Raw genomic sequence first — 23,429 nt, forward strand, 5'->3', positions numbered from 1 at the left:
GCCTCGTGAGAAAGCAGTGTCCTCGCAGAGGGCCGGAGAGGAGAGGACCATCATGCGTTCCTCGCATTCTGAACCAAAACCGCATGCTTGCTTGAGCCCTAATGACATTTGGATGACTCGCATAAAAAAGGGCATCCAACTTCCAATTTGAGCGGAAGCTCAATCAATGGACATGCAGTGAGGATAAAGGTCAATCTGTGCTTTGCATTTTGAATGTGAGCCAAATTGTTTTGTTTTTTTGTTTGCACACTATGTTTTCATGTTTTGTTGTTTAGTTTGAAATCGAACTCTTGACTATCTCCGTCTAACACACACACACACACACAACTTGTTATTACTGGAACGCAACAACTGCAAGTGGGTATGCGCTATTTCCAACAGTCTTCTCAAAGTGGGATTACAAAATAAAACACTGATTATCACAGAGACGAAATGTTTTTTTTTAAGAAAAGGAAGAATGAACTTTTCTTTTTCATCATGATATCCTAAAGTGTCATTGTGGTCCTCTTCTTGACTTTGGTTTGAGCCATTTTGTACATATGTAAGCTTTGTGTATCTTCTGGACTTGAGCGGTTCCACAATATGTCCCACTTGGTTTTTGTAAAGTTATGTCCACCATCCTCGGAATCCACCTGACCTTTACATACCTGAACAATGCCTGAGATAGCAGTTAGTGACTGATTCTTATGACATATGGACATGAACGTGCTCTCAGTAATCCATCCACCCGGCATCAAAGCATCGGGTGTATTGTTTCTTCTTGCTCTGCTGGGACGCGAGGCTGCCAAAACGTGCTCACCTAGGGGATGTCGCTGCAACCAGAGCCTCTCTTTTCCTTCACCTAACCTCATGCACAGATGCGACGGTTTGAGCAGACCGCAGGAGAGCAAGCTTATCAGCAGGCAAAACAAGTGCGTCTGCTTCGCACCAGGCGTGACAATTAACTGTCGAGCTAAGACTGGATTTCTCTGATAACCTTTTATTTGTCGCCCCAGTAGATGTGCAGTAGAGATGGGCTCAAATCTCATCCGGCATATTGTACACTCGCCAGATGTGTCTTGATATTCAGTCTGCGTGTTTACGTGCCGCCGCAGCTTTGTGGTCAGGCTGTCCGCGAGCGACTAACTGTGAGCCAGGCACAGGTCATCGGGTCAGTGATGGCTTGTTTGGCTCATTGATGGCTTCTTTGGCTCATTGGGTATGAGACACTGCTCTCTAGCGGTTAGTTAGTAAACTACATTTATTTAAAGGCAGCCGCACAACATCCATCTGATTTTCTCTACTGATTATTCCAAAGGTGGGAAAGGTTTTTCATGATCTGCTCTGTTCTTTAATTTGTCCCACCAAGCATTTACATTATCAAGACTTGTGCAATATTTGTTGCCGTTTCCTTCCTGAAATTGGTTAATCAAAATCTTCCTTTTTTTTTAAATTAAATTGACTTGTTTTATTAACGTACAATGAACATTTTCATCTAATGAAATAATTGTTTGTTCATAATGAAATTACATAATTAAGGGTTGCGGGAAGCTTGAGTTCATAACTGGGAAACAATTGTGTGCAGTGGATGTTCCCTCAAAATATTTCCCACAGAAAAACTGCACTGTACAAGTGTTTATTTTTGATTTGCAAAACATCAGACAAAATAATATTACATAGACATCAATTTATAATAGAAAAGAGATCTTTGAGAGAGAAAAAAAAGACACAAAAGATAAAATTGTAATTACAATAAAATTTAGGTGATTTAAATTTTTCTGATAACTAAAGCCAAGCGTGACCTATACATTAGGCCTTTTGTGGCAAATAGAGTCAATCAGTATGCGCGCATTACATAAGATTACATTAAGTGCTTTTGTTGGTTTAGGCATTTTAATTGAACGTGGCATAATTTGGCTTCATAAAGAAGGACTAGAATTCCATGCCAAATTCAGAAGTACTACATTATAAGTCAGATTCTCTCCCAGTCACAAAGCTGGGGAACGTGGTGTCCCTGCAGTAAAAAGGCCATGTAGCACACAGCTCAGGGTAAGTCGTCATGGCAATAATGTTCGTCTTTATATTACCCAAAAAACAACAACTCTAATCATTCCATTCAGTGTTTACCTGAAGCAGTTTGACATGAGTACAAAAAGTGATCTCTCTCCAATGAGTACCACTATATTCCTATTGGGGGGGGAGGGACACTTTGGACTATGCCCGCATTATGTCGTGTCTCTAACTTGTTGATGCTTGACAATTTAAACAAATTATATATAAATAGAACATAAGGGGGGAGAAGCAGCATTGCATGTAGTGTACTGAAGATGTCGCCTCTCCTAATTCCCTTCGTCGGACCAAAAACGGGTTGGGAATGACACAGGTGAGGGAGCAGACTTCAGACAGAAGATATGAGAAGAAAGAACGTGGGGGCGGGGCACTGTAGAACTTCAACCACACATAAAGTAGAACCAAGTGGGGCTAACACACCTCTCATTGCTCCATCAGCCACTGGAGTTCCTCTGGACACTTCCCTAACCAATTACATCCTCTCCAAGGTTTGCCTTTACAAACCACAGTGGCTTTAAAAAGTCTACACATCCTCTCCAAAAACTTTCAACATGAATGATAGCCTGTAGGGGATTACAGCCATTACTTGCCAGAAATTCCTGCAGCTCCTTCATCTCATGTGTTAACGTATCTGACTGATCACATTCAAACTAATCTATACATGCCTCTGAGCATTTCCAACACTGAGATTTCTCTGACAAGTATTTCCAAGGATTTAGCTGTACCTTGGAACAAAGTGAAGACAGTCATTATATGAGTACATAAAATATGGCACCATTGTGAGAACTGGAACAGGAGAACTGGACATCTCTGTTAAACAAATGTAAAGACCAGAGAGAGAAGGAAAACACTGAAGGAATTTCTGGCAAGTCATGGCCTAAATATGACAATAATTGACTTATTTTCTTTCACGCACACAGACAAAAAAAAACCATTATCCAGCCATTATATTTTTTCTACATTTCACAAAAATCTGGTCTCATAAATGAGGTGTGTAGACATTTCGTTTTCATTCCACTCTCCAAGTATACATGTCAAGGACAATGCTGCGAAGCGCTTTCTAGCCAGTGAGAGCCCCGTGGGTGTAGGCACAAGATTTCATAAAAACACCACTGGTATTTTGTGTGTTGGTGGGAACGGAGGGGGCAATGCTTAGTATGAGAAGACAACTGTACAACGACAACAAACAAACTATCAACGACTTCATTAGCTGGACTCTCCCAAAATCTGTGAGATATCTCTGAGGTAATCATTGAAGTATGACTCATTAGACAGCAATAAATACCAATATGAATACAAACATTACAAAAGTAAAAACTGAAGCAAATGCTAAAGCCCAAAAAAAAAAAAAAAAAAAAAAAAAGAGCTAAAAGAGGTAGGTTGTTTCTTATTAGGTTGACGACGGTGTACATCCATTGTGGAAAATCTTCGTCTTAAGAACTACATTTAAGTTGATTCCATTACAATCCCTGTCGTAAAGGCGGGAACGAAAACTCCAAATCGAACGTGTGGGTGGGCGGGCGGCGAGACGGCTATCATACCTGCTTTATGGACAGGATTTGTAATGGCAACAGTCATACGGACAAACTTTCAAAAAGAGAAACAAAATAGTATATCTGTAAAGCTTGCTGGTGATAGTGTACCATGATGTGTATATTACAGGTATTACGGTATGTGATGTCATTCTTGTTGACTAGAACGTTACTATCTCAACAAAGATGGTCGCATGTCATGCGTGGTGGATCGCCGTTGCAGTAGAATTTACAAGGTCCAGTAATCCAACAAGCACCAACCACATTGTTACAATGGTTTGAAGCAGCTTTGTATGGTGAATACAAACAAGAAAACCTCGTGTCAATATGAGCAGATCCATGATATGTACAATGAGTCAGAGTCATGAGCGCCAACGTCTACGTTACTTTTGTCCTCCACAATTTTCCTGCTCGGCTCAGAAATCCTCACCGAAGAACTCACTGACCCTGTTCTCGTTTGGAGGAAAGCCTTCCTATGGCACTTTCGCATTCCCCAAAGTTCCTTACTTGGATAAAACACGCGCATATCTACAAAGAAATATTACGACTGCACTGAAAAGAAAAGACCAGCACAAGAAAGCCCTAAAGTTACCTGAATGAAGAATGGAATATTACATGAAAAAAAAAACATTTTTTTTTGAGAGATAGTTGTTTTTTCTTTTCAGTGTCGCCTTACTACTCCTCTGTACAAGTCAACACTGCATTACTATCTTTAACCTACATACAGCAGTAGAAAAAAACTTTCCAAAAAAATACATACGCGTGGTGGCCTACTGCCTCCAAGACACCCAATCGTCACTTTTGAGGACATGAACTTAGTCCGTATACTGTATTGGAGAAAACCAAAACGGTCGTTGCATTAACAGGGAAACATTTTGCAATATATTTCCCGTGCAGTTGGATTGGCACAAGTCATCAATAGTAGAAGAGTTGGACTTATGCCACAGTGAAAGAGAACGGTCCTGCTGGTGAGTCAGTTTGGGCTGCACAGTTTAAAGCGACAATGCTCTCCCGATGACAAACGAGGAGCAGCACGACGGATGCAAGAGTAGCCCTGAGATGATGTCAGTGGAAGCGTCATGAAAAGTCTGGCACAGGAAGCCTGCATAGCCAATCACAGGAACTACTTTCGCCCATGTCAGAAACTATTTGACATCACATCGCTACCGGGAAAATAGCTTGAACGCAACGCAACCCCGTGAAAATAGTCCACGCGTGACAGGAAAGGGAGGATTTGTGATGTGCATGCGGCATACTATCTATCAAGCAATCTACAGATCAGTTTTCTTCGGGCAATTTCATCGTGGCAACAAATAATACAGCGGCGGCCTCTTACGTGACTTAATAATCAAACTGGGTCATTCTAAAACTAATGAGGGTTCATCAGTTGATCACAACAAAGTGGAAAACGGCAATATTCTGTATTGGATATTTCTTTTGTATATCAATTTAAATACTATTTAGAATTCTCTTGCATTTACATTTAAATCTGTCATCTTCACGACATTTGTTTTACCCTGATACAAAGTCATTTTTTTTGCAGTGAGTGTCCTCAATGGGACAAAAATAAATAGATCAATGTTTTCTTGTAAAATTACAACCTTAATCTGGATGTCGGGGCATATGAATATTTCTTTAATCATGTATTTACATAAGGGCTTCAATCCTGTACTATTTCACCTTTTACTACTTTTTCTTTCAAATGTCCAAAGTCACTTATATTACAATGGAATATTTTTTTTAATCACTCGCATAATAAGAAATTCTCACACATTTTTTTTCCTATAAGCATTACATCAGTTTCTCAACATTAAAACTCCATTCGCATTTTAGTCTTAATACTACAAGTGTATTTCTTTCAAACCATAAAATGTTTTTTGTTCTCGTGATACTGTTTTTAACCGTCTTATTTTACGTTATTACAATTAAAATGTTTTTCTGTTTTTAACCATCTTAAACTATGTTATTACAGTTAAAATGTTTTTTTTTTTTTTTTAGTAGAACCAAATACACAACTTTTCTCAAAATTCCGATATGAATTATCTAGAGCAGAAACTGTATTATATTGAGTACTACAAGGCTGGTCACCCTAACTGTTATGTACTGCATATCTGGTCTTTAGACAAAACAGCCACTAGGGGGGGCGAACTGCACACATGAACTATCTGGAGGGCCTTTGGGAGGAGTTGCACACCAACCACAACCAGTCTCCCCCTCATCCTAGTTCTCAGACGTTCTAGAAAATACAGGGTATAATAAGTGCCAAGGTGTGAAGCAACTTGCAAAGTTTCATGCCCACCGAGCTCATGATATTCCACAGAAGAACAATTCTTGAAATTGTCCTGGAGAAGATACAGGGACATATAGAATAAAATAAACAATTCTGAAGCAATTATATCCATTTCTAAGCCAACTCCAAGTATGGTTTGCAGCCATCCATTAACAAGTCAGGTCTCTTACCGGAGCCTTAATTCACTAATCCAGTTAAATTTGGCATTTAGCCCTTTAAAACCTGTGATATATAGAGTATAGAGTCTTGAATAAATGGTGATACAACAGTGCTTAGGATACACATGGTAGCAATTAGCTATTTACAAGGAATTAACTATATCATTAGAAGCTTTAGGAAAATAAAGAGCGACAAGCCATAATGTTGGCTCGGTTTGATTGACCGTTTGCAGTTAGAAAGAAAAAAAAAAAAAGTAGCTAACACATTTAGTGGCTGATTCTCACCTCCAAAAACCAGGCAAACCAAAATCCAATCCACTAAATGACAGACTATACTCTGCAATCTAAAGTGAAATACTGACCGTTTTCCTTCATGGGCTGTGAGGTTAGTCAGAAAAAAAAAAAAAGATTGTGAGCGTGTCACGCGGCCGCACGCAAGTGAGCAGCAAGATGGTTTTCCGAGATGGTAGAGGACCATACCTTTGGCAAGAGATGAAAGGTTGGTATACATAAATACACACTGCCTTGGAGACAAGCAGATGACCATAAAAAATGACAACTTGTAAAGTAATGCAGAGGCACTGATTTCATCCGATAAAACATCGTCCGTACTGTATCTAAAGCATCCATAGAGGTGATAGTAATATAAAACAGCCCCGGTAAAAAAAATAAAAAAAATAAAGAGGTAGCTCAACGGAATGGCTAAATGAATAACTGAGTGTGTTTGTTGTTGTGCACCATGTGTGTACACAAAATGTCCTGACATTTGAAGCAGCGTTGATTTTTAAATAGACAAAAAAAATAAACACTGTAAAGAGGCAGAAGTATGCTTAGCTTAAGTTGTACTGAATGTAGTTCCCTTGTTTACTGTCGCTTAAACATCGGCTTGCTCGCCTTATGGACTCTTGAAAGAGACCCGCGTCCAGATCATCATCGGCTCCCGCCCTCCATTTTGTACCCACACGGGTGCGGTCGGTCGCCCCTTAGGACACCTCGCTGCCAAACACCTCCAGCACCAGTGGGGTGAGCTGCATGCTGTGCTCGGGTTGGAAAGAGAGCGAGCGGTACTGTTTGGAGTGCTCCTCGTTGAGGCTGCGCAGGTCGGCCAGCTTTTGAATCATCTTGGCGTAGAGCAGGCTCCCGCCGGGGTGGTTGAGCTGGATGTAGGCCTGCAGAATCTCGGACAGGCGGTCTTGGAGGGTTTCGATGCGCGCGTGGTCCTGCACACCTGGGCGGTCTGTGGGCAGGAGGAGGGGTTGGTGTTTAGAAATGATCATGGGTGCTGTTGACAAATGAGGTTTTCCCCAGAGTTTGGTTTTATACGGAAACAAGTGTCACTGGCATCAGGTTGCATGTTGATCCACTAATTTTAGATCAGCGGGAGCAATGGTCTGCAATTTTAATGAGGATCTTCCAGTTAGTTATACTCTATGTCCTCGCTTGCATAACGAGGCATATATAATGTATGTCTTGTGTTTTCTGATTGGAACGCCGTGACAAGACATAAAACCCGTCTGGGTGAAGTTCTGAAGAATCGCATACAGTGGGGATAAATATTTGATAGCTCTGCTGAATTTGCTCACTCGAAATCCTTCAATTTATCGTTGTTGTTGCGCGAAGCCCCAAAATGATTCCAAATGGATGGAAGTCAAACAGCTTAACTTTGATTTCTCCAAGTCATCTGTGAGTCACTAAGATGTCTTCATTTGCGTAACAATGAGCGTACCTGGAGAAAGCAAGCAGATGGCCATCAGCAGTACATGTTCCTCCTCATGTAGGCAAAGCTTCTTGAGGCCCACCTGGAACTTAACCAGCGGCTCCAGTAGTTCCAGAGTGTGGCCCGCTACAGCACAAACAACAACTTGGCATGATTATGTTCACCTGCACCGTCTAATGAGATTCCAAGCGACACGTGTATGCCAGCGGTTCTTTGAAGCTCTCAAGACAAGTCCCACAAATGCTAAAATGAGGGACCAGACAAAGGCAAAAAAAAAAAAAAAAAAAAAAAAAACATCCGAGTGTACATGTGGTAACTTTTAGACTGACCTTTGGTGACATCACTGATCTGGTATTTAAAGTCGGGACCACCGCAGCTCCAGGACATGTCTTCCAGGTTGAAGCTCTGATTTGAGCGAAGCATGATCACCTCAATGGCACTCGACTTCAGCAAGGCGATCTGATCTTCTGCTGTCAGCTCTCTGCGAGGGAAGATGCTAATGTGTTAGCGTACGCCAAGGGCTTGCAGTTACAGTAAATTAACAAATAATTGATCAAATGATGTCACACTTGAGATGATGGATGCAAATGCAATGTTTCATACTGACAAACATGTTGAGTTTAAGCATCGTCAACAAAACTGCCTCGAGCAAGGTCGCTGAATGTGTAAAGGGATGGAAATAGAATATGGATCTAGGAAGATCCTTTGACTCCTGAGCGACGGCCCGAGCTTAAGCGAATGAAGGCGAACAAACATTCCGTGGGTAATCCGAGCACATCCATCAAACCCAGTAGATGTCAACAACAACTAGCGAGAAATACGGGGCCCGGCTCACTTTAGCCGCAACTTTGAGGCGACCCCTATTTTGTCCTACCAACGAGCGGCGGGATGACTTTTCATAAAGTGGAGGTCGTCAAAATGTTAATAAGGAACAAAAACAACTCAAAATAGAAAGTGGTGCCATTGTGACGCCGACACCAGTCATCCGATTTTAATTTTATAACATATTTCCCACAATTCGGATGTGAACATTATTTTCCATTCCCTCAAATTAGCTGCTTCATGTTTTCCCTATTTGTGAGTCAGCTGGATTAGAAAAGTAAAATCATTTTTATTGCGGGCGATAAAACCTGCACTCAAGACTGGTATTTCGTCAGGAAGTGTGGTTTAAGGACTTTTACGTTCAACATAAAATTCCATTGACTTTTATTGAATACAAAAATATGCAAAAATATTTTAATTCATTTAATGCAGCGTTCATATGGCCGGAGAAGTTCTCATGTTAATTTCTGGTTTTATGATGATCAAGATCTCTTCTAAATTTATCATTTTGATTTTGATATTGTGCTCTAGATTAGCAGGCAGCAAATAAGACATGACATTAAGATATACCTGAAGCCCGGGATCATCTTGGCAAAGCCGATGACCTTCTGAATGCTGTAGGACACCAAATCGGCCAGGTGGGGCAGCATGGAGAAGCTGGAGGCTTCCTCTTCACTGGAATCGGGGCTGCTTCCTTGCTCCTGATACATCATCATCAAGTTGTTCAAATTCATTTTGGTGTCCACCGATTCTGCAGCAAAAGGGGGGAGAGGAAAATTAGACTAAGGGGCTAAAAAAACAGAACATGAGGGGAAAACGGATGACAGCCTTGAAAACACGTGAAGTACTTGAACATCAATGGTGTTATTTTCAGTCGTTTGTTGGCGCTGCGTGTAGGCTATGTGACCGTGCCTCTCGCTCTGTGCACTGCATTAGTGACAGATGCATTAATGGACTCATGTTTACCAGCGTACGTCAGATGTCTGCAGGGTACGAGGCCTTCAAAGGATTTCCACCGCATTCTCAGTAAACCAGTACAAACAAATTATACAAGCCGATAAAATAAGAGGAAAGTAGCTAGCTTGAAACAATTATAAATATTACGCTTCCCTAAATAGATTCTGTGATTATAAACGGAGGTTCACGTGTTCTTGATGGCTCTTGCGAGGGGGACTTTATGTTCCTCTTGAATATAACATTTACTTTTAAAGGCAACTGTGCTGGAAGGTCTATGTGAATTATTTCACCCAGCAGCCAATGTTGATCTTGAGAGACGTTTTCATAGAGCGAGAGCTTCTCACCAGGAGAATGACTGAAGGAATCGGAGGAGGCGTCCGACAGAGAGTGGAGAGAAGCGGCTCGGCTGGCGCTGCGTGTCACTGGACCCTCTCGCACAGGAGGCTACAAATGGAGGCAAAGAGGACAGTGGAATATTATTTATTTACTGAACAAATGATTACTACAGTGGAAAAATCTAAGGGAAAATATCATTGATGCTTGTCTGAACTGAAACATGAGCCACCCATATGTAGTTTTAACACGGGACCAGAGATGACATCAAAGTGACGTTTATGTTGTTGACACTCTAAGCCCTTAATGTGATAATTACAAGTTTGGTTCACGCTACAAAACGTTTTCCTTTTGTCTTTTGTTGGGTAAAAAATGCTACTTATCAGCACTAGATGTCAGCAGCGAGATTCACAACAACCAGCTGTTTAGCAGCTGGTGAACGATTTTGGCAACGCAACCCAGTCGTGAACAGAATGTTCTTCCGTTTGTCGATGGATTGCAGAATGCGACACAAACCCGAAAGCGGCAGAAGTCAGAGTAGGAGTCGTCGAATGTTTTGTGGTGCGCCTCCACCAGCGTGGCAATGACTTGACTCTGTTCGTCGGTCAGCCGAGGTCGCCGCGCTTCCCTCTCCGCTTCGCGTTGGGCCTCCTCATCCTTTCGCCGTTGAATGAGGTCCTTCTTCCTCTGCACTTCCTCGTCTGTCAAGATGACTGTGGCGCGGAAAGGGCGGGAGCGGGGGGGCAAAGAAACAAAGTCCATCATTTATTTATATATGTACGTATTTTTCCAGATAGTTAACTAATCTATAGGAAGAAGGCCATCGCCTCTTTACATAATATATTTTGCATTGTGATGACAGCTATGTCAATATAGCATTGGGCGGGGGTGTTGTTGTTCTCTGGAGGAAGAGAATGGGAGGGGACCAGTCCACATGGAGACCCCCGCTGTACTGAACAACTGAGAACATTGTCTTTGTTCTGTGGGCTCCTTGTTGTTCCAGCCACTGAATTAGCTCACAGAGAACCAGAGAGAGCGAGAGTCCGCGAGCCGGCTGACAATAACATGCTGCTGTCTTTTTTTTTTTACATAGTGTAACAGAGTGACAGGCCTAAGGTTCCTGTTTGACGCTAATGAACTTAGCTGCAACAAGGAGGGTTTTGGATAAAGGTACTATGTGTTGCATTTATTTCAATTTACATGAAAACAAAGGGGGGAAAAGGTCTACGGAGCAGCAGGTGTTTGAACTTGAGCTGGAGAATAATTTGTCTTTACAATGCCGGCTGACTCCACTAGTTCAAACATGTCAACACTCTAATGGGGGCAACAACTCAGTGATACTTTACCCTAGTTCAAATATTAGGTAATATTTGAAAAAGCCACCTCATGACCCCCCAAACACCTTATAGTTCACTTTGACTCTGAGGAGAGTAGTAGGATAGTAAACAATACTTTGTAGTCACCGGGTTATTTTTTTCTAAAAATTGGAACAACAAAAATAACTGAGATGGGGAAAAAAATATCTGTTAACGCTGTAACATTAACTTGTTCATCCAGCTTTTCTTGTTATAAAAGCATATGTCAAGACTTCATAAAAAAATAAAAAATCTAATAATAGGCCTGGGAAAGGCCCACCTGTTGAGAACTTCTACCCTCTAAGTATCTTTTGTCTAAGTTTTATTGAGGCAATCCATAAAATTCAATGTTGGTCTAACAGTATTAGACGACACAACCTTCTGGTTCTCCTTCAAACTGGGGTGCAAAGCTCCAAAACACAATAACCAGTGCAAACATTTACAGTAGTATGGTGCAAAATTGAACGCAATAAATACCTTCCTTGCAAGTATCTGGGTCAGCAGTCATACTTACACTCTTTCATCATGCCAATGTCCACACAGCGTTTGAGCCGGCATGCCTGGCAGTGGCGTCTGTTGTCCTTGGTGATGGTGCAAGTGCCGTTAAAGGGACACGTGAAGGAAGCCTTGCGCTTCATACTGCGCCTAAATCGAGCAAAAAACATTTCAGTCGGTTACGCAGCAACCTACTGTCAGATGACATAAATATGTTGAATTCACAGAAGAGCTAGTACTTACTTAAGAGCTTGCTTACTTTACTACGGTTGAAAACAGAATCAGTCAAGGCCAATCCACAAACGTTTAAATGGAGATAAAAAATGAATTTAAAATTTCTGGAGTATAATTTTTCTGTTTGCACCATTTTTGCATTTCACTACAATGTCATCGTGAGTTTGATTAATCATTGTTCAGCCTGACCAGAAACAGACTCAATTAAGTTCAGGCAGAGGCCGGATGAGCGAAAAGGACAGAGACTGTTTAACACATTCATCGAAGCACACAAAAACCCTATAGTAAAAAAATAGTGATTTTTTTTTATTTATTTACTGTACTTGTCAGCCCAGGAATATTCATAGCATTAATAAGCTCAACCGGCTGCTTGGTATTAGTGTGCACACGGATGCTGTTTTCAATGTGTTCTTATGTAACTGAGCCATGTGTGTGTGTGTGTGTGTGTGCATGTGAGTGGGAGGTCGCGCAACATAGGCAGGACCTGTGCATGCATACTAATGCGTATGTGAAGCAATTTGTGCTTTTCAGCAGGTCCGGTTGCACAAAGCACACACTAAGCGCATGTACAATATGAACGACTACGCGGTTTGGAGCATGTGCTTCCGTTTACATCAACCCATCGGCATGCTTGTGACATCACCGGCAATTCGTGTGTGCCGTTTGTCTACCTGAAAAAGCCCTTGCAGCCCTCGCAGGTCATGGCGTTGAAGTGAAAGCCGGTGGCTTTGTCGCCACACACGCCGCAGATTCGAGGCACATTTCTGTCGAACTCATCAGGGGCCAGGGTGGATGTACTCACAACAGTGGGCTCCATTACTGAAAACAGACGGGAGAGGTTAGATGGAAAATGTGAGGTCCCAACAAATTAGGAAACCGGAATAATTCTATTTTTACCACAAAGGAGAAGAAAAGTGTAACTTTTGTGAGAGTCAAATTTTAAAGTCTTGAGATCACTATCTCTCGATAACTGCCAAACAGCTCCATTAAATATTTGTTCAATAACATTGGTGGTTGATGATGAAATAGTTTTCCTCTCAGAAGCCAATATTTGTTCACTAAACAGAAAGCTGTTCATTTCGGTGCCAGAATATTCACTTTATTCAATTCCTTATGTTTGTGAAACGAAAGTGTATCTTCAAGACACACACACACACACGACAGTATCTGCTGCCTATTTTCATAATATAAATTCACAAATTCCTGTCACGTTTCTTCTCCCTGCAAGCCAGATAATGTCCCTTCCAGAAGCAGGGACCTTAACTTTCCAGTTTGTCCTTTGTAGGGCGGACTAAGGATTTTGTAAGGCAAACTGAGAGTTTATCTCGTCTGGAAAAGGATTTACCGCAATACGCAACAAGTGGAAAAATTCCTGTTCAACTCCAAAAAATGCGCACTATATTTGTTTGCCCTTAGCGCTTGGGCATCTATTTCAGTAAATGGCCTCGCGAAGGGGACAAAAAAACCCATGTCACCAAGAGGCCAGCATCCTCAAAAACAAATACGCACTGTCCTTGCCACAAAGCGCCTTTCTTACTATTTTCTTCGCTTCTACTGCAGAGTCAAAGCGGGGCAGATGGCGGGAGGAAATGGCGAGTCAAGGGAAAGTAGGATGCAAACCTCAACAAAGTCACGAATGAACCGCGGCTGGGCGGGGGCCAGCATGAAAATGTTTGGACCCATCGCTCCATTATCGAGTCATGTTATTTTCAACTTGTAAATATCACCAGACCAGTTCTTCTTTTGCCACACCCATGCAGACATGTTGACTAAAGCATATAAAGAATACTACAAAGGTTGTATACATAAAATTCTTACTGCTCCGGGCCTCACGCGGCCATCGGTGCCTTGCGTATCGCAGCATCACAAGATATCAACAATAATGGAAGTGTGTGGAAAGAATGGAAAAGGCACAGCTTCACATTGCTTCAGCTATAAATATTTGTCGGGGGGGGGGAGCAAAAACTCGCAACAGAATGACAATAGACGACTGACAGGCTGTTGATAGAAAAAGGCTGTTGGACCTCCTGCAAAACATGAGCTCAGGCCTGTTACCGGAGAGGAAACACAAATCGGACTTTCTAATTATACAGGAAAGAGACACGGGGACATGACGGCTTAATATGTTGAAACAAATTCTATGTTATGTCACACTGGCAAGGTGGTGTTTTTTTCTGCTGCTTCTCTTACCGTGTTGTTTTTCTCCCAGCCAACCCCTTCACTCACCACTTTTAAGAACAAAGGTCAAGAGAAGCAGTAATCCTATCGGCCACGTTGCAGAGATTTTAAGGTCATCTTTTCGCCGTGGGATACATGTCACACAAGACTTGATCAACAAAGGCCGCAGCTAGAATTATAATAAAGGCCATGTCATGATTGGCAGTTGCGCCTCTACTTCAACAAAAACACTGGCAACGCAAAAATAATATGCTCATAATTGGCATAGTGGTAAAAAAAAAGTCTGACTCCAATACTAAATAGTATTTAAAAAATATTTGGATTTTCTTGACTGACTCACCATAACTGACAAACTACAACGCCAAATTATTCAAGATTCAAAAAACAGCCTCTCTATCAAATCGTGCCCTCCATTTTTGATTGACCAAACATATTGTCACAAAATGGTTTGCTTTACAACACCATGTAGATACGGTGCTTCAAACGATATATTTGCATTTTATTTTATACGTACGCTCATGCTCCACTGAAGTAGTTCATGGCGCGCTACATAATAAATAAAATGAAAAATCATGTGCAAGTCAGCGACTCCCAGCAGGCACACTCATTCACCTTCCGATATCACTGACTAATGAGTGAAATCCGCCCTCTGCGGTTCCATTGAGCCTTGACAGGCCATTACACTCAACACACGCTTTGTATTGAGAGGGGGCTCTAAATAATTCATCAGGTTATTAGACCAGATCTGTACTCATTCCAGTTTCAGACACGCAGTACGACAAACAGCTCGGAGCGACGGCTTTCCGCTGACTTACCTCTCTTGAATAATATGCATTGTGTTTTCCACTATCGGCGGCATCAATCACACTTGTGTCGCAATAAGGACGACGCTGCTCACGGGCCGATGTGTTTGTGTTCTGACAGGTATGTTTTTGTTTTTTCTTTACACCTCCTGGTTGGCTTGTCCGAGCTGCTGTGTCACTGAATGAAACATTTGTAGAAAACTGTGTATTTCTTTGTCACTTACATAAAGGTTATTTTAGCAAAAATAGATTGTCAAGTGGTTTTACTGGTGCAGTGCAGCAAAAACTGATCCTGGCACCAGAAGTCACCTCGTGCCCTGAAACAAAATGATCAGTTTGGGGACACGCCCTCGACTGGCACCAATCCATGCTGCGTCGCCGCTCCCAATAGCAGGTAAATTCAAATATTTCTTCTCTGGAGTCATAACGATAAAGTATGGAGTTGAACAGACCACATGCAGTGCGGCAATAAAACGGACAGAATTATACATCACGTGAAGTGGAGAGCCACATGACAAGTCTAAGTGAGTATAATCTTGCACCAGCAGAACATTTATGACTGCTACACGGGACAGAGTTTGTCAAATAGTCCGATCCTCAAAGCTGCGGTTTACTTCATGTGCTCTCGTTTTCCAAACACTGGTCAGAGTACAAGATTGATTTTGTAGCGCTAGCCCCGAGTGACCCATTATATCAAGTAAGCGCAAACCTATCCAGTATGCTGAAGAGAAATGACAAATATTTATGGTCATATTCAAAGCAGAGGTTTTTTTAAGCCCGCTTGCCTTGTGCAATCCTCGCACGGTGTCGCCATTGACAACCTCACAATACTTCTAACACTGCCTATGTTACAATTGGTTACATTCTCGCCTCGCCACGCAGACGTTTCTCATCTCCTTTCCTTCTGAATGGCCGTTTGCTGCAGTCAGGCGGGCACGGCATCAACCCACAGGAAAGCATCGTAGGTGCGGTGCAGAAGGGGAGCGATTTACGAGAGAAGCGGGCCGGAGAAGAACGAAGCGGAGGGAGCGCGGGAGGGAGGGATGGGAGCTGTGAAAGTATACATAGATCCGGACAATGAAAAAGGGAGTGACCTCCATGTGACTTTCGGGGTCACCAAGCCCAAGTGTGCCCTTCTGCAGCGAGAAAGGGAGGACTCGTCTTAAGCGTTGGCACGGAGACACGTGCCAGACAAGACATCAACACAAAAATGTCTGTTTTAGAAATCTCAAAAGCCGGCTAAATATACACATTCGTGGGACACTTGAATTACAGGCTAAATATAAAAGTGTCTCATCCCTGTTGGCTGCTCATCTTGGGAAGCATCAAGGGGAAAAAGTGATTTACTTTGCTTGGTGGAGTCACGTTTTAGTACGTTAGTACTGTTACAGAGCAAACCTGACAAAGATTCTCCATGTGTAAATTGATGTGTTTATTTTGGGAAGTGGGAGGAACCTATTGATGAAAGACATAAAAAAAACGGAAAGCTCTCAGGACAAGACAATAGCTGTTTCTCTATTTGCCCTTCTGATGTTCCGTTCTTAATTGGCAACTTGCCCCAATTACTCATTGGGTGTGTCCATTTGACGAAATGAATGCCACATCGCAAATATATGTACCATAGATGCTTCCCATACCACAAACCGCTCATTTCTAGTGGGTGGGTAGGGTTGTGAGCGATTGAAACTAAAAAGCCGCTAAACTTTTGGGGGGGTTATTGGAATTTCCTTTGCCTTCAAACAACCAAATTGGCCGAGTCAGTAGAGGTGCTACTTGAGGCAGTGATTGATGGCTGGAATTTAAATAACTGCTTAAGAATTTCACTCCGATTTACTCACAATGTCCAGAAAAGGGTTTGTTAAATTTAAAAAAATATTATAAATTCAGCCATTGATATCATCAAGTCTAATCCACTGCGTAGTGCCAAACTTTATAGCATGAGACAATAACAGACTAACAATAAGCTTAAAAGGTTTTGTTTTTAAAAGTGGTAATAGCGGCTACACAAATAGTGCAATATCATAGAAATATAAAAATTCAGAGTGTTGGGTTCCTGGACAGCTGATATGAATGAGTATGCAGCGCGTTCACCTTGAGCTGAGCCAGGACAATTACTTCATTATTGAAGCCTCAATGTCAAAACACCATGGCAACAGAGAAAAACATATCAGGTTACTATTCCCCCTTTTCAAAATGGAAATGTTTGCGCTGGCGTGTCGTGACGAAAAAAAATATCGTAGGTGTAAAGGCGCTGCAGTAAATAATGTTCGATTTTCATTTAGGTGCAATCCATCGTTGCAGAAAAGAATTTGGAAGCACTTTAAAATGAAATGAAATTACATAATTGAGATGCACAAGGCATTCTTTGCTCAGCCTGGATTGGACCTCAATCAGATTTGAGTTTTACTGATCGACTCGTAAAGTTAGTTTTGAGATTTGTTTCTTCACAAATGCAAACTTGATACTTTTGATACTTTTGATAACATAGCTTGGCAGGCCAGATTAATAAAATGAACGAGCTGTTTGCGGCTTTTCCCATCTCTGAATTACTCATTTGAGTCTGAGTGGCAGTGTGTCCATCATAATCTATAAAAGGATAAAATATTGAGCACACACATATGATTTGCACATCAGCTACTTGCACTCCCGACTGAGGAATGCAGCTTTGATTTTTCTTACAGGTTTGTGCTCGGCAATGATCACCATTCCGGTTAACGACCGCTTAACAGCGACTTCCCACCGGGAGGAAAACTGCTGCTTTTATGCAGTATGCTCACCGTCACTGCCGCACAAAAGCAAAAATGTGCATGCAATGGACGATGCACAAAGTTTGCACTGATGTCACCTGATGTTATCTCGTTACAAGCACACACACGCACACACACACAAGACCAAATAAGAACCACCCAGATGTTAACACTAACTTCCATCAAATTCAAAATATTTAACGCAGTACACCCAGAGCACTAAAACATGCAGAAGAGGAATTGTCAAGTGGTAAATTCAAGAATAAAAAAATTTGGCATCACAGCCCAAGAATGCCAGCAATGAACTGTATTACCACATCCCAACACATACAAGTCGAAGCCAGAATGTGACCTAAAACAGACATGAAGCATCTCCGAGAGTCTAATCAGCATCCACCATTCAGCCAGCAAATGGGCCTAAAGGTGTACTCGAAAAGTACTGTAGAACGGGACTGATTGCAAAAATAAAAAGGAAAAAAGTTATGGCGCGAGAGAAGGGAGCAAAACGTAGGTGAAAATGTTTTAGCACATACCTCGGGCGGGTCACCGCGAGTACAGAAGATACATAAAACAAATCAGATCTGGAATGACCCGGGTTACTCAGAAGGACGCCACAATGGAAACATATGGACTTTTATGTTACAGCACAACCACCGCAAAAAAAAAACAAATACAAGGAGCAGGCGGGATGACGTGACCAACAAAAACAGATATTTACAATAATGGAAGTTAATGCTTAGGTCTCCGGAGAACACATGAATGAAGGAGAACAATCGGAGCAAACCACAACAACACCGTCAATAAAGAGGTTTGCAATGCGGCAAAACAACTGGCGGAGTCGACTAGTCCAGTCCTGTCCCTTTTCTTCCTTCTCTCATGCGCGCCCTTGGTCTATCATGCTTTTTTTTTTCTTTCTTCTTCTTACGATCTCTGGGACTATGTTACAACAGCAGTAACAGCACATGACAAGGTGACCTGTGCCCCACACAAGAATGGGCTAAACTGGGTTGGAAGGGGTGGGGGTGTTGTGTCCAACATCTATGGTATATTGCTCCCCTACTCAGGCCCCTATTGCTGGCCAGCAAAGGGAGGGAGAGAGAGAGGTAGTGACGGCAACCTGCCCCTTATGCTGGGCCCCTTGCTGGACTCTAGAGAGGGGGAAAGGCAGAGAGAAGCCCACTCAAACACACACACACGTCGAGAGTCCTGTTTATGTCTTTGCTGAATTTGACAGGGAATGCGTATTCTCAAGCACACGGGTCATGCAAGGAGATAACTGCTCAACTCATAAATGCGCTGAAACTAATCTTACATAAGCATCAAAAAACTCTCCTGAAAATTGTCAATGATTACGAATGATGAACATAAATTTAATACCTGAGCCAAACGATTATCAAATCATATGTCATATGTGAATGCTTCGGGGGAAAACAATAAAAATGGTCATTTTTAGCAAGTTAAAGGGTTCAGTCGAGTAAGAAAAATCATTGATATTCTAAACACCCACATTAGTCTAAACACAGCATTCAAATGAATGTTGCTTTTTTTACTTAAACAGCTAAATCCTCCCGTTTTTGATTTATCTCAGGTGGCGGCCATTCTACCAATTGCTAGCAACTGAAAATGACATCACAGTCCCTCAGGGCTCATGTGACAACTCTCACATCTGACCTGTTTTCTGGGTTTGGTCATGTGACATGCGCTGAAGCACCATGATGTCATTTTCCATCAATAGCAATTGATAAAATGTCCGTCCCCTATAGAATATAGTTTTAACTTTTTTAAGAAAATGACAAGACAATTATTCAATGTATATTGAGTCCTTTTTTCCCCGAACATTTTGCTTTCCAAGAAGTATTCGTTCTGCTTGAACAGCTGTCCATCAAATATATGTGTTTGGCCTACAAACCATCAGCCACAGGAGTTAACCGCGAACCCGCAGACATCAGGGTGAACTTACGACTTCATTAGTTACAAAGGCAACTGAACATATGTGGCACGTAGAGACAAGTGGCTCTTAACGGTACAACGAAGCCCTTTATACGTTACACGTGAGGAGGAAGCCACCAATTACTACGCCCACGAAAGGGAGGGGGACATCACTGCATGATATCTAATGGGCTGTACCTTCCCCACCACGCGCACGCACATCGAACACAGAACTTCATAAACAACATGATGTAAATACATTTCATAAAGGAAACAATTGTTTCTTAAGTTGACTTTGACGGGTTAGATCGAAGAAATAGTATCTAGGACATTTTTCGCACTGAGAGAATGAAGTAGCGGATATCGAAATAACATTGTGCATGCTATAAAACAGGTGTGGAATACTAAGAAATAGATAGATTGTGAGAAATGAAGTACAATCGATGGAAGGGGTAGTAATGAGAACAATTAGTGCCTTAATGGATGGTATGAGGGGAGGGGGAGACAGGCTGGTGGTAATAAATTTAGATGAGATTTTTGTTGTTGTTTTACCATTTTGACATGATAATAAAGTGCTCACAGACTATGGAAATGAAATGCTGGGATGTACAAACAAAACAATTATTATTTGAATATTAAATTAAATTTAATTATATTGTTTCAATAAACCTTACCTAAAAGGTTGGACAAAATAATTATGAAGAGAAAGTGTCCAAAACTTACAGAAAGAGACATCAATAACGACTGATCAGATAATTGATTGCTAATTTTCTCTGCCATTGTCCATAAATGAAATGCAGTCAACCACCCATGCCTACTTGGGATGATTAATTTATCGCTATACAGGACATCCATCAGAAGCAAAATGATTGACCGTCGAGGGCATTTTTGAAGAATTTAACAGCTATTTGCGAAACACATTTCAATACTGCCTTGATAGAAAATCCAAGCACACAATATCTTCCCAATATCCATTTTACTTGGATGGTTATTTCCTATTTATATAATAAGTATGTGACATTATATGAGAGAAGTAATTCTGCCTTCAGGGATATTTTTTTCCAGGAGTGGGCATTTTTCAAAGCAGAAAAAAAAATCTGTGAGCACCGCTGCATATTATGTGGCTAGCTTTGGCTTATGTGTGATAGAAATGGCTCACCTGAGGATTTGGCATGCCCTTGAACACTGGCTGAGACTTGAAAGCTTTCCTCCGTTTATCCCAAGATGTTAATCCTGTTCAATAGAAAAGCAAAAAGGCATGTGGCAAGTCAGTGGAAGGGGGCCTTCACCCTCGGACCTGACCAACAATTATGTAACGCAGAAATATCAACCCAAACATAACATGTCATCCGAAGTTGCGCAACGTTACTGATCGACATCGACAAGTTTAGGAGACGGGACTGGGGTTCAAATGAAGCTGTCATAAGGAAGAGACATTTCCAAAAGTCACAATCTGGACTTTAGCACGTTGCTCTTGTGCAATGCGAGTTTTCATACCTTAACAGTTGAACACAACTTTCCCCCCCCCATTAAGCCCCGAGTTGCTTTTGATCTTCTTCACACGCAGTCTTCGTGCGTGCCCGATCCCATGTTGACGAAGTGGTTTCTTTCGAGACGAGGCGACTATTTTGCAAATCTTAGGAATGTGGAGAAAAGTCGTCCGCCCTTCCAGACGTCGGACTCGCACGCGGCGGCGCTGGTAGTGGCTAGCGCTGTTTAGCGTGGTTAGCAGGCTGCATTTAACCCTCAAACGCGGAGCAACTTCGAGCAGATCGTTTAAGCGGTGCCGAGCGGGTCAAAGGCTGAACGGGAAAGCTGCTCGATATAGCACAAACGCTTCAACATTTGTAGAAGAAATTCACACCTACTGTAGTACGACGACATATATCCTTTAGCGCTTCTGTAACCAAATAGATGGCCATTACTTTTTGTTATGCACCGCCTCCTCCTTGGAGCCTCTACGGGAAAGAGGGATTTCCTCCCCGCCCACATAACGCACGTAGCCAATCACGTGTGAGCTTAGCGGATCGGCCCTGATCTGGTTGGTGACACTTCTGCTTTGCAGTCAGCCGATTGGTCAGTCTTGATGTCCGTAACGCAACAATCCAGCCCCTAAAACAGGGGTGTGTCGTGACGTCAGAGGTAACGAAGAGGTAAACAACTTTGACCGCGTGAGCTTAAAGCAACATGGTTTTGCCTCCAAATTTTGCGTGCGTATGGAGAGACCCCCGGTGCGGGGATTACCGCCACATCATTATCGACAATGCTCCCTCTCGATTGGCGGGGATTGTGAAATTTAGGCCATGTGTTTCTCTGCATCTCTTTGTTTATAAAACGACGTGTGATCAGTTCATCAAGACGTAAATGTAATTGTGTTCTTGTCTCTGGTCGAATGTCGAAATCGCGCCATTAGATGGACCTCGTTTTGTTTAATGCGTCTCGCCTCATTGTTTGACATCCTCAGAATGTGTGTTCGGTCAGGCGTGTGGAGACGAGGGGTGTGTCTACTCTGCAGTGCACTGGTAGGCTGCGAGGCGATGCCGCCGCTCTGGGCAGTGTGTTGCCATAGTACACTTACAATGCAAAGCACACCGGCTGCAACGAAAATAGATGACTAAACAACGTCAATGCATAATATTGACGTTTCGTCGCGCTTTCCTTGAGTATGGATCGAATCCGCTGCGCTTTCACGCTTCACTCGTTCAAATGGCATTTACGTCCGCGGTCGTGTTGCACATGGGAGCTGTGGTGCAAGGAGGAAATTGTTGTACAAAGTGTGTGTGTGTAGCTGAGGGCAGTGGAGGAGGCCTATATGAAGGTCAGGGGTGTGTCTGTAATAAAAACACCGTAGAGGGGGACAGATAGGAAGGGGAGAGGGAAAGAGGGAGAAGGGCCCCATCCGGCTTCATATATACGCTTCCAACTCAAATTGTTTTTGGACTCCTGCTGCAGGCCGAGTCAAAGCGCCATCTGCAAATTCCATAAGTTCAAAAGCTTTATCCACACACTTCCCATAAATCTGTTTTACGTATACATGTGTCCAATATCGTACTTAAAACTGATTATAACAGGGAATAGGAAAGTGGCGGCCTTTGACCTCACTGAGTAACCCATGGATTGTTTGTTTATTTATTTATTGTTCATAGTTGGACGTTTTTTTTACAGACCCAACATTCTTCAAACACTGACAAACATTCAATGTGTTTATAAATTATTTAAACACATAAATACACGATAAAATGAAACAGAGAGCTCATAAAAAAAAATTCTAAGCGATAGTGTCAACTTTGTTTTGCGGAAAATTGCATTCAGGGTTATGGTTATCCTCCCAGTTCTCCTCTTCATCATTAATAATACCCATCTGTATTGGGATCACAAAAATAGCCAACGATGAAGAAGGATGGTTTGAACTTTTTGAGGCATCTAAAATTCATTTTTAAGTGCAATTTCACCACTTTCGGGGCACTGTACATAACACGCTTGTTTTGATCCGTGCACCGTCTCCAGCGCATAAACCTATTGCGGAGCCACTTAAGAAATGTGGTGAGCTGCCGATTCACACAGTGGCTGGTAGTAAAGTGTGTGGGTGTTAGGTTCATGCTCGTCATTTGTCCTGTGGCTTGGGCCCTGTCCAAGTCTGGCACCAGGGCCCGATTCGAGCAGCTCCGGTAGCAGGGATTTATTTGACTGTGTTACATCCATGTCGGACTTGTATTTTGGCTGGGCCAATTTGTGCCCTCAGATGCTCCGATTCTCAAACTCAGCCAGGGTGATGTTTGGAAAGCATGAGGGTGGAAATCATAAATCAGAAACACTTGACCCACTTAAAG

General features: G+C 42.2%; 1 protein-coding gene across 2 annotated transcripts; it reads right to left on the reverse strand.

The window, feature by feature from the left end:
* Positions 1 to 1,599: 1,599 nt before the first annotated feature.
* On the reverse strand, positions 1,600 to 21,578 carry LOC125977681 (vitamin D3 receptor B). Of its 2 annotated transcripts, none has more exons than XM_049734515.1 (10): positions 21,468 to 21,578; positions 20,759 to 20,832; positions 12,614 to 12,761; positions 11,728 to 11,858; positions 10,375 to 10,571; positions 9,870 to 9,969; positions 9,139 to 9,319; positions 8,076 to 8,227; positions 7,756 to 7,872; positions 1,600 to 7,266 (listed from the first exon to the last, which is right to left on the reverse strand). In XM_049734515.1, exons 3-10 carry the CDS (start codon positions 12,757 to 12,759, stop codon positions 7,013 to 7,015), a joined length of 1,278 nt encoding a protein of 425 aa, XP_049590472.1. In that variant the 5' UTR covers positions 12,760 to 12,761; positions 20,759 to 20,832; positions 21,468 to 21,578; the 3' UTR covers positions 1,600 to 7,012. The 2 variants fall into 2 exon arrangements, with proteins under 2 accessions (XP_049590472.1, XP_049590473.1); XM_049734516.2 differs by having other exon boundaries at positions 21,464 to 21,538.
* Between the last annotated feature and the right edge of the window lie 1,851 nt (positions 21,579 to 23,429).

The sequence above is a fragment of the Syngnathus scovelli genome, chromosome 11, assembly GCF_024217435.2.
Source record: "Syngnathus scovelli strain Florida chromosome 11, RoL_Ssco_1.2, whole genome shotgun sequence".
In the NCBI taxonomy this organism is placed as follows: Eukaryota; Metazoa; Chordata; class Actinopteri; order Syngnathiformes; family Syngnathidae; genus Syngnathus; species Syngnathus scovelli.

Coding starts and splice junctions, on each gene's coding strand:
- LOC125977681 (XM_049734515.1), bottom strand. CDS start 12,759: ATGGAGCCCACTGTTGTGAGTACATCCACCCTGGCCCCTGATGAGTTC. Junction 11,859..12,613: donor GGCTGCAAGGGCTTTTTCAG/GTAGACAAACGG, acceptor TGCTCGATTTAG/GCGCAGTATGAAGCGCAAGG. Junction 7,873..8,075: donor GATCAGTGATGTCACCAAAG/GTCAGTCTAAAA, acceptor TTTGTGCTGTAG/CGGGCCACACTCTGGAACTA.